Source organism: Montipora capricornis, chromosome 5, assembly GCF_036669925.1.
Source record: "Montipora capricornis isolate CH-2021 chromosome 5, ASM3666992v2, whole genome shotgun sequence".
Classification (NCBI taxonomy): domain Eukaryota; kingdom Metazoa; phylum Cnidaria; class Anthozoa; order Scleractinia; family Acroporidae; genus Montipora; species Montipora capricornis.
Genome location: NC_090887.1, coordinates 4,762,235 through 4,776,525, shown reverse-complemented (window position 1 = coordinate 4,776,525; position 14,291 = coordinate 4,762,235). Strand labels below are relative to the sequence as shown.

Below are 14,291 nucleotides of genomic sequence, written 5' to 3'. Positions count from 1 at the left end.
TCTCAAGTACTGTACTGCCTTTTAATCTAACCTGTTTCTCTGATTCAAGTTCTCTATGCGCATACAAAAAGTCTTGAGATGTTTTGACGGAATCCCCCATCACTCTATTGTTGACAAGGAAGTCCTCTCCCACATTCTTTATCCAGTTGTAGACCTGCAGAGAGAAACACACAAAAGAACTCTTAAAATTGGAAAGAAATACAAAGGGGGTGGAAAGTAGTGGTATAAATACACGGGTGAATCCCTTCATACACAGAAAAAATGGAACTAAAAATTATGTAAATGAATGTGGGATGATTATTAACCTGTAGGGTTGCAGACATTTTGAATCTCCCCCCCCACCCCTTTCCTTGTTCCCTTCTTCTCTGAATAATGACTGCTTTTCTTCCAGTGAACATGCCAAAGAGAAATTGCCAATCAATACATGTATGTCTGTCCTTGTCCTTTAATTTTACTCTTAAAAAATGAACGAAAACTGTTTTCCCCAGTTTGCTTCTTTATTTACTTATCATATATGGGGCAAAATCACTGAATTCTGATTTGCTGAGACAGTCATTTTCCCTTAATCACAAGGGCACTTTTGGTAATCAAGAGGGCATGATTACTTGACCCTGATTGGTCAACAGATGCTTATCCAAGCAAGCAAAGTTATGAGAGAATGTTCTTCCAGATTAAACTACTTTTTTTGTCCACATATAAAATACATTTTAAGCGCTATTTCTGTTGACAGCAACGATTATTGAATTGCCTCTCCCCGCCGGTTAGTTTGCCTTCATAAAATTGTCAAACTGCCGCCTTCAATGGGTTATCATGGACGCCTATTTCAGAAGTTATTGAAACCCCTGCTTATGTCATACAGTCATAGTTATAGTTCATTTAACCTTAGGAGGCGTAACTAATTGAAACACTCTCATGCTACCATTATATACCAGAGAGGACAGACCACAACACCAGGAACTCCTTGCCTTACTCCTTGCAAATAGTGTGTGGGTTCATTTTATGTCCCGTGGGGTTATGAACATTGAAAGTTGTGAGACAGGGTCCATGGTTTATCATCCTTATCTGAGAAGACTACAGTGTCTAACCATTTGCAGATGTCATTGCATCGGCAGTACTTTCTCCTCGCTTATTTAAAGACCATGAGCGTTGGTCCGGCTGGAGTTGAACTCACAGCCTCCTGCATGGCAACTGAGCCACCAGTGCACATTGACCCTGATTAATGGTAATCTGCCATACTACTTGGACACATGTACAAACATCTCAATTTATATAAGAAGTTTATACAAGGACACCATCTTACATCTTCTATTTCCTTAGAAGCAGGATCAGGCTCTACGTTGACAAGAAGAGCTGTGCTTTTTTCTTGAAGTTCTTCATACATTTTAACTACCACTGGTTTTTGTTTGACATCTGCCATCTTCTCCTGTAATATTTTGCCATCTCGCAGCTGCATTGCAGAGGCTGCAAAAATAGCGCCATACAACTCTTTTTGATCTTCAACTGTCAGTTTCTCTTCATAAATTTTACCTTCAATTTCATTTAATCTGTTAAGAGCCTGCAAAAATAAATCAATATTTTTCAAGCTGATATAAAGGGAATTCACTTGTTTTGATATGTACTGTATGTATGCATGAACACAGTATGTTATACTTAATGAAAGCTTACCGTTCACACACTTTTGTGTAAGGGTCAAGCTACATGTATGTGGGCTAAGAAATAATGTATTGCTGTCAGTAAATCATACTTTCTGCGAATTGTAGCACCTGTGACTCTTCACAAAACCAGAAGAAGGAATTTGAAAATCTAGACAGTCAGCAATCCAAATCTTGACCTTAATTGACATGGCTTGGTGTGTTCAAACACATCACAAGAAAAACAAACACCTGAACTTTGTAACTCCCTGTTCCTTTTTGGAAAAATCTCTAATATGAAATTAATATAAAATTTACATACAGTGTAGCATCCAACTGAATCGATCTGAACTCACATTGAGAGGCTTTTCACAGTCACTGAATACCGTGCTGGCTGACAATAAGTACTTACTCTTTTGTTACTTTTGTAATAGGATAGTGTCTCCAACAGCAGTTTCTTTCGTTCCTCTACACGTTGCCTCAGTAACTGCAAGTTTGTTTGCAGCTGAGTTATTCTGGCCTCCGTGTCTTGCATGCCAGCAAAGCCTCCATTGACAAGTTTCTCTGTTTCTCTTAAAAGTCTGTGAACAGCCTCCTCCTTGTCCTAATTTTTTTTCATTAAATAAAAGACATTGCAGGTCAGGCTGCGCTTCTTTCCTGACTAATTTCCTTTCAGTTTCTTTTTTCATCAAAATAGATTTTTAATTATAATGAGCTTGTGCAACTGCAGAATTACCCTATCCAAGTCCTACTAAGTTAAATTAGTACAATGTATGTACTTAAACAGTGGAAAATGTGAAGGTGCACGCAGATTGGCTGCTATAGGCTCAGACTTTGCTAATCACATCTACATGTAAGCAACTCATGCAGGATTTGTGCCTGAAAATATTGTACTGCTTGCAGGAATAAATTAGTTATGCTTTTTGAGCTACATGTATATTATTAATTTTATTATCTTGCACTTTTAGTATATATCAAAACAACTTTTCACCTCAGTGTTGGTGGCTCATGGCGGATATTTACCTAGCCGTGAATATCCACCACTAGCCGCCTTCACTTCACTGAATACCATAATTTTTCAGATACAAGGCACACTCGGTTATAAGATGCACCATTCAAAGACTAAAAATCTCATCAAAATACTCAGATATACAGTACTGCCTGAAAGTACATTTATTAACCAATGGCACGCAGTGGGACCTCATCTTTACAGAGGGGTTCTGCCGCTATTTCAGCAAGGCAGGACGAATTCCGCAACCTTGTCCTGGACGGACAGGCCGAACGCCACGGCAAGTAAAATGTAGTATGCCATGGTGGAAAAAAAACAATAAAAACTAATTATTGCTATTGTGCGCATGCCACAGAAGATTCACAACCTGCGTTCATATCTGAGAACTTTCCGACTAGCAATACAGCAATCGCAACTGTTATTTTATCAGAACAACAACAGAAAAACAAAGTCCTTCGCCGATAGAAAGTCATTGGATGCATGTTAACTCTCAAAATTGTTCTGAATATGGGCTGGGAGTAGAAGGCAACCAATTAAAATAATAATGATGTAAGGGTGCTTGTATAAAGCAGCTTGTCTTCTTTTGGCATCGTGAGAAACTGATGACGCATCAAGCAAATGTTTTTGTCAATTGTCAAACAGATTGATGCTGTCAAGCTTTATTTTAAAAACTTTTTCGCTTTTTGCATTTCTTACATTCATATTATTTAACTGCCGTTTAAGTTTAATGGCCAAATGTTCAGCGCGAGCAGTGTGTTTTCAAGTAACACCTTTGTGACAGTTTTTTTTTTTAAAGAAACACATTGAGAAAACCATAATGAACAAAGACGTGTCAATAGACCATTGATTAATTGGTGTCAGTCTGCCAAGTATTTTATAAACAAAAGGAATAAGACAACCTTCGTTACCCTTTGTGACACCACAAGCAACACAGTATGCAATTTACGTGAGTTTAACTTGCTGTGTTGTATAAAGAAAAAAACAAAAAAAAAAAACAAATTAAAAAATACTTGCAGATTAAATGAAACCAATTCACTATCGTCAATGACTCCTTGAAAACTTTTCAATGTAAGTAATAAATGTGAGATGTGATTTACCACGGAGCATGAAATTAAGAATAAATGAACTAGAAACAAAGCTAAGGAAGGCTATTCATCTACAGTGTCTTGCTGTTTACCATAGTATTGCTTGCCGCGGCTAACCTATTGGTAAAACCTGGGGGAAATTCGGCACACCTCGTCCTTGATGAAGTGAGAACGCAGAATCAATCTGCAAATCGTCAGCAGTAAAACTTTGGCAAATTGGTTAATTTATACATGTACTTTCGGGTGGTACTGTAAGATGCATCTCAAATACAGGAATTTGGTTTGACTCATCGCTATTCATGCAGTCTCAACCGAAGATTGTAATGTACAGTGTAAGTCAAGAACAAATTAAAGCAGAAGGAAATTCCACTAGAATTTAGAGAAAAACCTTTAAATCCTGCTGTTATTACTACTTTCTTGCGGGTGATTTTGTTGTACAACACTAAGAATTGAAAGCCATCATCATGAATGTAGGTGCAAGGCCACCACTTTGGATTCGCGTTAAGGAGAAGACTGGGCTTGTCTTTCATATATCAGATCCAGAATAACTAAGGTCCATAAAACAAAAGAACAAAGCTAACATAACAATACCTAATCAACAAGGCCTTATCAGAATAACAATGGTTCTTTTGTCTTCCACCATTTTGGTCCGGTGTATGCATGAAAGTCTACCCAAAGACTAAGTTTAACATACAAGATGGTAGCTAAGAATCAAAGAACCATCCCTGGACAGGTTTTGTTCCACAAATATACTCACCTATATAAGACACACCTTGAGTTAAGCTAGATCACAATTGATGCCAACAAGCAATTTCTTTCAGAGAAAACTCTGGGCCTTTTAATTGAAAAACTATGGTAGTTGTTAACTATGAGAGAGTAACTCGAAGAGCAAAGTAAATCCAAGTAATCCATCTGAGCATTAGCCCAAGTAATGGAAATGGGACCACACAAGGGCAGAAAAAGTCCACACCTCCAGATGAGGTCACCATTGCTGAGCTACATGTACAAGGACAGATGGGTGCATGCAGGCCATAGGAACTGAGATGCCATTTCATGGTAATGAAAATCTACAAATCCTTTCAAATTACATCTATTTTTGTGTACACTGGTACCCTACCTGCTTCCTCAAACTTTGCATGTTCATCAAGTAGGACTTGTGTAGAACCCGCCGAGTCTCCATACTCCTTATAGCTCAAGTAGTCTTCTGCATCCTCGTTCAGCCATTTAATGATCTGGCACAAAAACAAGACGTTACAGTCATCAACAGAAGATCCCATGGTCAACTAGCCTGGAGGGCACTGGAATTAAAAGGCCAGTGATATGTGGCACCTTAATTGAGCACCTACAATTTTTAGGTTTCCCTTTTGTGCTCTATTTCTAAGTCCTCATGGTATTTCCTTCCCATCTCCTCCGTAACAGAATAACTAAAAAATTATCAGCAAGATGTAAACTAAGCACAAAATGATTTTATTGTACATATAACCTTTTGTATTTCTTCGTCAATCTTGCATCTCTTGATACACTGCTCCAGGAGTTTCTTCTTTTCTCTCCATTGCTCATCAAGTTGTCGTCGCCGATGCTGTAATGCTTCAAGGATACACTCAACACTGTAACAGGCAGCCTTGGAAGCATGTTGATTGTTAATGTCTGCATGAGTACTAGCTTCACGTAATCTGTCCAGAAGTGCTTGCCCCTTTGATAAAGTGTGCATTGATAATTCCAGAACACTTTTTCTCAGCTCTTGATGTTGGTGTAGCAACGAAGAGGATGAAGTGACGTCTTCTGCCAACAGAACTTTACTCATTTCATCTTGAGTGGAATCAATTTTGTTGGAGAACTGTTTCAAAAATAGCAAAAACAATGAAATTGCTAAATTTGTATTCAGTGCGTTAAAAAAGTCATTCTTTTTTTTTTTTGCAATCCCTTGTAAGTAGAACGACTGTAATTTAAACTTAAACAATATCAATAATAATTTTGTTATTGTCAACAATCAAAACTCACAGACACGTTAATTTTTTTTTTCAACGAAACATTTAGTTATAAAATTTGACATGCCCACTTGTAGCAAAGGCCACATGTACATGTAATCTTGGCCAAATCACAAGGTTAGAAGGCACAAAAGATTAACAAAAATTAATAAAGAAGAGCAAGTTCAAGAGGCATGTGACAACTTCTATCTACAGCTGTATGACAATAACCAAGAACCAAAATCAGAAGAAAATATGCCGAGGATTTCACTTTTTGTCAGATAATTTAAGGGAAAATAAAATATAAAGTGTCTTAGCATCATAAGATTTTAAATAAACTTTGCTTCTTCCTCAATGAAATACAAATGTACCGGTAGATGAACTGAACACTCCCAAATTACCAAAACAAAACCATTGCTTCACTGAATTAACCAACTAGCCTAAATTAAAAGTTTAGGGCTGTCAAAGAGGGTTACAATGCAACCTTAGGCCATACTTGAGCCATAAGCAATCAAGAGAGCTTCCAAAGATAACCAATCTGAAATGATTTACCATGATTGATGATTGTTTCTGGATGACACAAGCAATGACTGCTGACAAAATGTCACCATTCACAGTGGCCTTATAAAGCAAGGAAGAACGAGTCTCTTTATGCAGAGAACAGATTGCAGTTGGCGAGAAATGCTAACACAGATCAAGACAAAAATTTCCTCTTAAAGCTTTATAATCCGACTAATACCAACTAACGAACTTTTACCGAACATTCTATAAATTCTTGAGGTCAAAGGTCCTGGTTATGGCCTTATCTCTTCTTCTGCAATTATGGCATGACTAATCAAAACTGGGATTGATAATTTCTTGAGTGAAAGTTTAGAGGAAATACCAAAGTCAAACTATGTCAGCTTCTCAGGAAATCATTGCTTGCTTCCAAATTCTACTACATGGACTACAATCTTTCAAATCACCCAAAAATGAACAGTTTAAAGTCAAGCAGGCCATGCTGGATAATCATGGCCATAAGAAGCCCAAACCCATAACAACTAACAATGTTATTACCAATGGGCCAGTGCCAGCATTACCTCTAACGTTTTAGACCATCATCCAATTATTTGCAATTAGAAATCCCCCACATTTTTTACAAATGGACATTATGCCACGATAACATTCCATAATGACGTATCCACCTGTTTGGTACCGTAAATATCTAAGGGCAACCAACCACCTATTTCCACCCACCTTTTCCCAAAAATTATACAGTTTTCAGTTCTAATGAACAACCTGTTAGAAATGCACTCAGACATACTTGCTCAACACTTTGATGAAAAGCAACTGAAGTGTCTAAAAGAATTCTTCTCCCTTCTAACTGCACATTGAGGTCATTCCAGGCCTCTTCCAACAAATCAGCCATCCTTTCATGGGGTCTTACTGTCTGCTCGTCAGTCCTGGTAAATGACTTTATCACTTGTATCAGTTCATTAACTTCTTCCTCTTTCTCCTGTAATGAAAGATTGACTATCAATTTCAGACCTAGGAGAGACCACTGATCTTTTTTTTTAACAACAGGGGACTTTCGTTCCCACTGGGGTTTAAATTATCAACTTCGCACAAGGTCAGCAGTCTACGATGATTTTGATCTAAAGAAAAAATAGTTTTACTTGTTCAGTTGTTATTTTTTATCACCAATGTTCACTACAAGCCCTTGCTCTTATTTAAATGCTGTCACCCTGGAAATTACTCTGCTCCTATCCACATCACTATTGGCCACTCTTGAGTGTGTGGAAAGACTCCAGGAAACAGCATTTTGCTTGTTTCAATTGTTATGGTTATTTACATGTTGAGTGCCATTTCCTGTGTTGTATTGAGTGAAATGGTGACTTGACTGTAAGATTCAGGGCAAATGCCATTTCTTTCCTGCTACTATATTATACAAATATACACAATAATGAATTTAAATAGCATTAAATATTTTGTTCTCTCAATGTATCACTGAACATTCCATATTCAAAATATTGTGCATTATGATTACTCATGCATGTTTTACTTAGTTTCAGGTGTCAAGATGTGTAGTCCAAACAAAATCAAACATGATTAGGCATTATTTGGTTTGATTGACATGACAATCAAACTCACAGCAAATCAATTGTTAAATTTTGTTGGATTGTCAAATCCATTCGAACACCAATCATTTGATTGCATTTGGTTGGTGTTTTGTTCAATTTTGTTCAATTGGATACCTGGAACTATAGTGGTTTGTTTGCAGCAAGAAGACAACATGATAGAGCCAATAATAATTTTACCATCCATTTTAGCAAAACTCTCCCCCTCTCTCTTCCCCCCCCCCCCCTTCCATGAGTGCTTTTCTGTTTAATCATCATATTCTTAAGCCAAGCAACTTCATTTTGCAACCATGTCGAGCTGAAGTTCAACAACCTTTCCCAATGATCCCTGCAGCTTTACTTGGAAGAGTTTACAATACTTATTGTATTGCTTACTGCAGTTTACAATGTTTTATGGTATAACTGCGTGTATTTAAAATAACGTTATTATTTTTTAAAAAACAGTGCATAAAATAATCATTTTGGGGAGCTCTTTGAAAAGCCAGTAAGCTAAAATGTTTCGTTCTGCAAAATATTAAATTATACACTTTTTCAAAAAGATGTGGGTGACAGTTTCATTGTCTGCAGATTACATCTGACAGTAAATATCAGTTTTCAAACCACGGCTTAAAATGTCAATGCATGCAGAATGCAAGGGCCAACATCAGTCATGTTGAAAGCACCATCATATCACAATCAAAACAAGGTTCTCAACAATTCACTTGGAAATAAAATCAAGCTTCAACAATGCGGCTCCAAATGAGAAACAGCTTTGAGTAAAATCCATTACAATAATTTCCTTGGCTAGAATCGATAAAATATGCTTTTGAAATTTCTCCAGAGCTTTTTAATTTCTTGAAATAAATAACGGTAATAAATGAATGAGGTTTGGAAAATTCAACCCAACTTCTCGGACATTAAAAAAACGATATTCGCATTAACCTTCTGACCCTCTCGGTCGGAACGGACTTCCTTTCTAAAAATGCATTGACTACACTTAAATCCTGTGGTGACACCTCTTTGTTTTATCACAGCGCCCGTCTTCCCAAAAGATACAAAACATTGAGTAAAAAACTTTCGCAAAAAGTCAAGGTTGATCGGATAATTGTCACATTCATCTGTTATTAAGTTTTGATTTACCGCGTGGTTCAATATTCATCCCATCGCTTGTTTTAAGTGGGTTTTTCAATTAATTATTGATCTGCTTACTTCTGACCTCCTAACACGCAATAGAACCAAACAAAGTTGAGAGGAAAGCGAGCACTGATGCATGGAAAAAGCTTCATCAAAGTTTACACCGTCGAATCACATTTTCACGGGCTAGCGAGCTACGATCACAGGTGCTGGTATATAGAACAATCTTGAAACGAAATTAACAACCTATGTCGATAACCACTTAGATTTCATAAACAGAAGGCCGGCTCCGATCAATCCATTCACATGTCAACTGGATCGGCATCTGCAAACTACATTGTTAGGTAAACTATTTCATCAGCATTATGTTGTTTTTTTTTCAGAAACTGGAAAGAGGACAACGCCAAAATTTTCAAGTAGAGACAATAGTGATGGCAACTTACAATAGTTCAAAATGTCACTATTAAGCATAACTGCACTGGTCATCGTCAACACGCAAGGCTGGCTCAGACTATAACGTCGTTTTATACGGATCACCTGAGCTAAGCTAAACCAAATGCTTCCAATTGAATGCCACCGACAATAGTGACTAGAAAGAATTGTTTACCAAATTATCCCAGAGATATTTATTCACTAAAACAATGAATCGATGCGTTTTTTCTTACACGCATTCCGTCTCATGGAATGTTGACAAGCATCAATTTTGGTTGAAATCCGAAGAGGAAGAAAACATAAATCCGAGAGGAAGAAAAGAGAAATCACTCCATATCAATGCAATCGAACACAAGATCAAATGAACATGCACTGTATCAAATTTGCCTAATGGCACATAGGACGGACTCTTGACACTCCAGTGGCTTCCTGTCAAAATAGTGTACAACGTAATTTTAAAACCTACCTTTATGCAATCCAGTAAAACCAAAATTCCACGACAAAAATGACAAAAACAACGAGATCACTAAAGCTTGGACAGGGCGACAGTTCAAACCTTATTACTTATGCAAATCTTCGCCCCAAAATACCAACACATCTGACACCAACAAAAATTCCAAAGCTTTTCCACGCCCCGTTGAGTAAATACTTTTCATTCCCGACACAAATGTTTACATTTCACTCGCGCGCTCGCGCGAATTGTAAGGGATCGCCGAAGACGGAATCAAATTACATTTCTGACAGTAGGGCATGAATTTCGCATACAGCATCGAGACATTTTACTGAAAGCGGCCAATGAAAAAAGTGTTAACAAACAATGCCTGTGAGCATTTTTCGAGGGTCCCGTTAACAAGGTTGGCTTCTTTACGCAGACAAAAACTCGAGATAGCTTTAGGCGCATTAAAAGGACATTGGCTGCCAATCCCAGAGAAGAGAAATTGTATTTCTAAAAGTTAAAAGTATTTCGCCGAAAGCATTTTGACCATTCTGCGCGTATTTGTAGTTCAAACAATATGCAAACGACGACAAATCAGTGCAAAGGTGTCGCGTTCCCGAGAGGGCATGGAAACATCTCGAGGCTTTTGGAAGTTTGCTGGTCTTTAAATAACTTTTTAACATGTGTATCACATAAGGGAGCAGCTGATAACTTTTATTGATAATATCCATTGTCGCCGCCCAGAGTTCGAGGCTGTTCTTGACAGACGTAAAATATATTGAAATTAGAGCAATAAAAGTGTTCTCCGACTGCAACAAGTTTACTGCGAACAAAAAATTCACTTCTTGAGTCATTCATTTACGTGACCATCAGGAACGACTTGAATGTGATAATCATACAAGATGGCTTTACAGTTTAAAAATACTCTGTATAGAGCGAAAGTGCACTCAGTTCAAGGCCACTCCATAAATTCTGTCATGTGGGACGTTAAGGATCCACTGAACAACAAATTTATTAGGTTCGCACTTCCGGTTCACAACCCATAGCTGAAGGGCCCAGTAAAGGGCAGTAGTTGAATTAAGCTCCCCACAGAAGCTTACCGACAAGGGTTGCGCGGGATTTGCGCTAATATCGGATAGTGCTCAAACATTCCGACCGCGACTCTGTACAAGGGAAGCTCATCACAGATCATTGCAAGTCGGTTGCTACGAGAAGCTCATCCTCGCGGCGGCAAAACCTGTAAATGCAGTCACACACACTCGTCCCCTACCCAAGAGTGGTCGGCAGGTAACGAGGGTCCCGGGATCGCAAAGTCGAAGATCGCAGAATGAACTATAGGTCGACCCCGAGGCCACTTTTCACCGATTCCGGCAGCGGGTTCAGTGACGCCTGACCATCACCCGAAGGCAAGGCCTTGTTACTCTCTCTAGGAAACAGCTATCATAGTTACTCCTGCCGTTTACCCGTAGGGAGTTCCCTGTGTTGTGGTTTGGTCCGATTGAGGGCCCCGTGAAATAAAGACTTAAAACTTGAAGACAAACCAAACCAATGGAAAACTGCAGTTATTTACCGGAATTACCGCTTTCGTTCAACTTTCAAAATCTCTCCTCTGTTCTTGAGGAGAACCGAATGAAAAGAGAGCGAGTCTCTCGGGTTGCAAACAAGTTCGTCAATCCGTCACATGACCAGGCTAACCGCAAAGGTAGAAGAAGAGAGGGCCTGGCTTCTCGGTTACTGAGCATTAACTTCTAACCACTAGGGGTATTTACATGACACCTCGACGAACTCACACCAGTATGAAATTTTTGCAGCCGTTAACATAAAACCGGGACGAAAAGCTCGGTGCCTGGTTTCGGGACGAAATGATATCTTTTGTCTAATAAATACATCGCTGAACCAAAAGCATACGGGCTTGAAATCTCTGGACGCGATCTGAAATTTGTTGTCCGTGAGAGACGGTACGAACTCAGACTGGTACGAAAGTTTCTTGTCTCTAGACTACGAGCAAGTCCCTCTTTCGCCGCTTCGTTGGTCGAGCGCGTGAAATCTGGATTCGAGGCATTCTCGTCCGCGTCTCCCTTTTCGCTTCTCTTAGTCGGCGGGGCCTTGGCACGAGAAAACGAAGGGCTCTGGAGACACAGGAATTCTAGGACTTCCGGAGCTGGTAATGTATGAAGTCTTGAAATGTCCACGCCCTTCCGAGCGGCTATTCTTCTCGTGCACGTCTTCTCCTCGCCCGGCGAAAGAGGGACTGCTCGTAGACTGCTCGTAGACTGCTCGTCTCGGTCCAGCAACCGAGTAACCGCAAAAAAAAAATGTGTGGTGGGCGATACGAACTCACTCCGGTCAGAGTTCGTCCCGTTCTCATGTAAATACCCCCTTAGGGCGCAACAAACGGCTGTCATTTCATTATTTAGGGGCAGAAAAATGGCCTCAAATAAACACTTACGTAAAAACGGATCTCACGGTGAAAATCAAGAATACAAACCCTAAGCCTCAGTTCCAGTTTTTGCAGGTCAGAAGAGAGCGCTTGAGCCTCGGTCAGATTTTCCCCAATAACGTACTGGATGCCCTCTGTTTCTTCCAATCTATCTTTCACCCACTGGAGTAACTTCAAAGCAAAAATGAAAACCTCGTTACCCAATTGAGACAACGCAGAAGGTACGTTCCTAAAGAAATTACGCTAATGGTGGACCACGTGTAAAGGTGGTATCATCCAGCCTTCAGGATCGCCACACACACACACACATCTCTCTCGTGTTTCCGAAGTTTAGTACACAACAGTTTGACTCATTGCCTCTTTGGTAGCTTTATAATTCCACAAATTGATTTTTCAATAGCCCAATTCCGAGTTGCTGCATGCCTCAGTTTCAAAGCGAGTCCTGGCGCACAACCATTCAAATGGGTCGCGTATTCTTATGCAAATCGAACTCATTTCCGTTACAATAGTTGAGCACCTCACTTCGAAACCGAGACAAACAGCAACTCGGAAATGGCCCTCTAAAAAACGGGAAAAACTATTGCGTTCAGTAAACAGAAACCCGTTCCCACAAGCATATGCATATCTATAAATAAAGCTCCATTCCACACAGGAATAAAGAGAAGAACGTCCTGAACACTGCATGTCCTTCTTGACTCGTTTGGCTAAAAAACCATGTTTCGGATTCTTGACAGGTCTTACATTTGGTGGTAAAGTCATGGAGAAAAGAATAAACAGGTTCTTTTCTAGGAAAAACAATTTTGTTTTAAAATGAAGCAGAGCAGAAAAAATTTGCAGGCACGGTTTTGAAGAACAGGTACCTGGGACCAATCTGTGCAAATTTCAGGTGAATTGGTTGAGAAACTTGCGATTTAAAGTTCAAAACGTACAAACAACTTGCCAAAACTTCAGTTTTGAGAAAAAAGGGAAAGTAGAATTAGTGCGGCGGCTTCCTGGTAATGACATCAGTCATAACACCCAAATGACAAGTGAATAACATACTGATCGATGCCAGGGAGCGATAGTGATTTTCCACATGAAAAAACGGCCCCAAGTGCAAAAAATCAATTGTTAGAGCGGTTAAATTCACGTGATTTCCATGAACATTTTTAGATTTGAGACACCTGAAAGGGAATTACTTCCGGTGGTGACTCGGAGATAGTCGGAAAAAGTATACAAGTCTCTCACAGCTCAGAGGAGGAGCTTCGGAAAGAAAAACACGGAAGGTCGTAAGTTCGACTCTTGCAAAGGCGCTCTCGGATTTATTTCGAGTATCCCTGAGCCACCACCGAGAATAAATCTCTGAAGTTTTAAAGCTTTGGAGAAACACACACCAGGCGCTTGCGTTGAAGGGAAGCCAGCACTATCAGGGGCGCTGGATAAATAAGCATCAAGTGCCGGATAGCGTGGTTCATGTTAACACATCCCGGAAAAAATAATTTTGGCTCGAATTCAATAAGTTAAGTTAAGTCTGTAAAGGCAATTGGTATGGATAATTACCTCGCTCGCTTGCTGTTCGTAATCTCCACGTTTCAACCAGTGATGAAGTCTCTCATATCTGTCGTTCCAAACTCTGTCCCAAGCAACTTTTGTTTCTTCCAAATTCAATAGAGTTTCTTCTAAGAGATGTGGAGGACGATTTGGCGCTCCCTCTTCGTCATAGAGAGGGGATAATTGCATTCTGTCAATCAAAGCTTTTCCCATAGCAACTGCTTCGGCGTGTTCTTTGTCGATAGCATGTTTGGTATCTGTGTGTCGACTGACTTCTTCTTCCACCTCTACGGAGGTGAGGTTGTCTGAGAAGTCTTCGGTCATGTATGTTGATTTGATCTCTTCTATCTTTTGTATGAACTGCAGGAAGAAGTGAAAACAAGGAAACTACTTCGCGACTATGAATAGTCAATTTCCGAGTTTCCCCAAGATCTTTTTCAATACTAGTAAGCGCAAAGTCCTTCTCATGAAATTTATATGAACACATCGCATTGAATACTGCCGTTGAAAAGAAGGCTGGAGATAGACTAA

General features: G+C 39.4%; 1 protein-coding gene across 1 annotated transcript in view; it reads right to left on the bottom strand.

Annotated features, from left to right (window-relative positions):
• LOC138049179 (muscle M-line assembly protein unc-89-like) overlaps positions 1-14,291 on the bottom strand; it is a 139,236-nt gene that overhangs the window by 111,421 nt on the left and 13,524 nt on the right. The window contains 8 exon segments of the mRNA XM_068895353.1: positions 32-154; positions 1,301-1,555; positions 2,044-2,235; positions 4,838-4,957; positions 5,209-5,562; positions 6,996-7,187; positions 12,279-12,401; positions 13,770-14,120. Coding sequence (XP_068751454.1) covers positions 32-154; positions 1,301-1,555; positions 2,044-2,235; positions 4,838-4,957; positions 5,209-5,562; positions 6,996-7,187; positions 12,279-12,401; positions 13,770-14,120 — 1,710 coding nt within the window.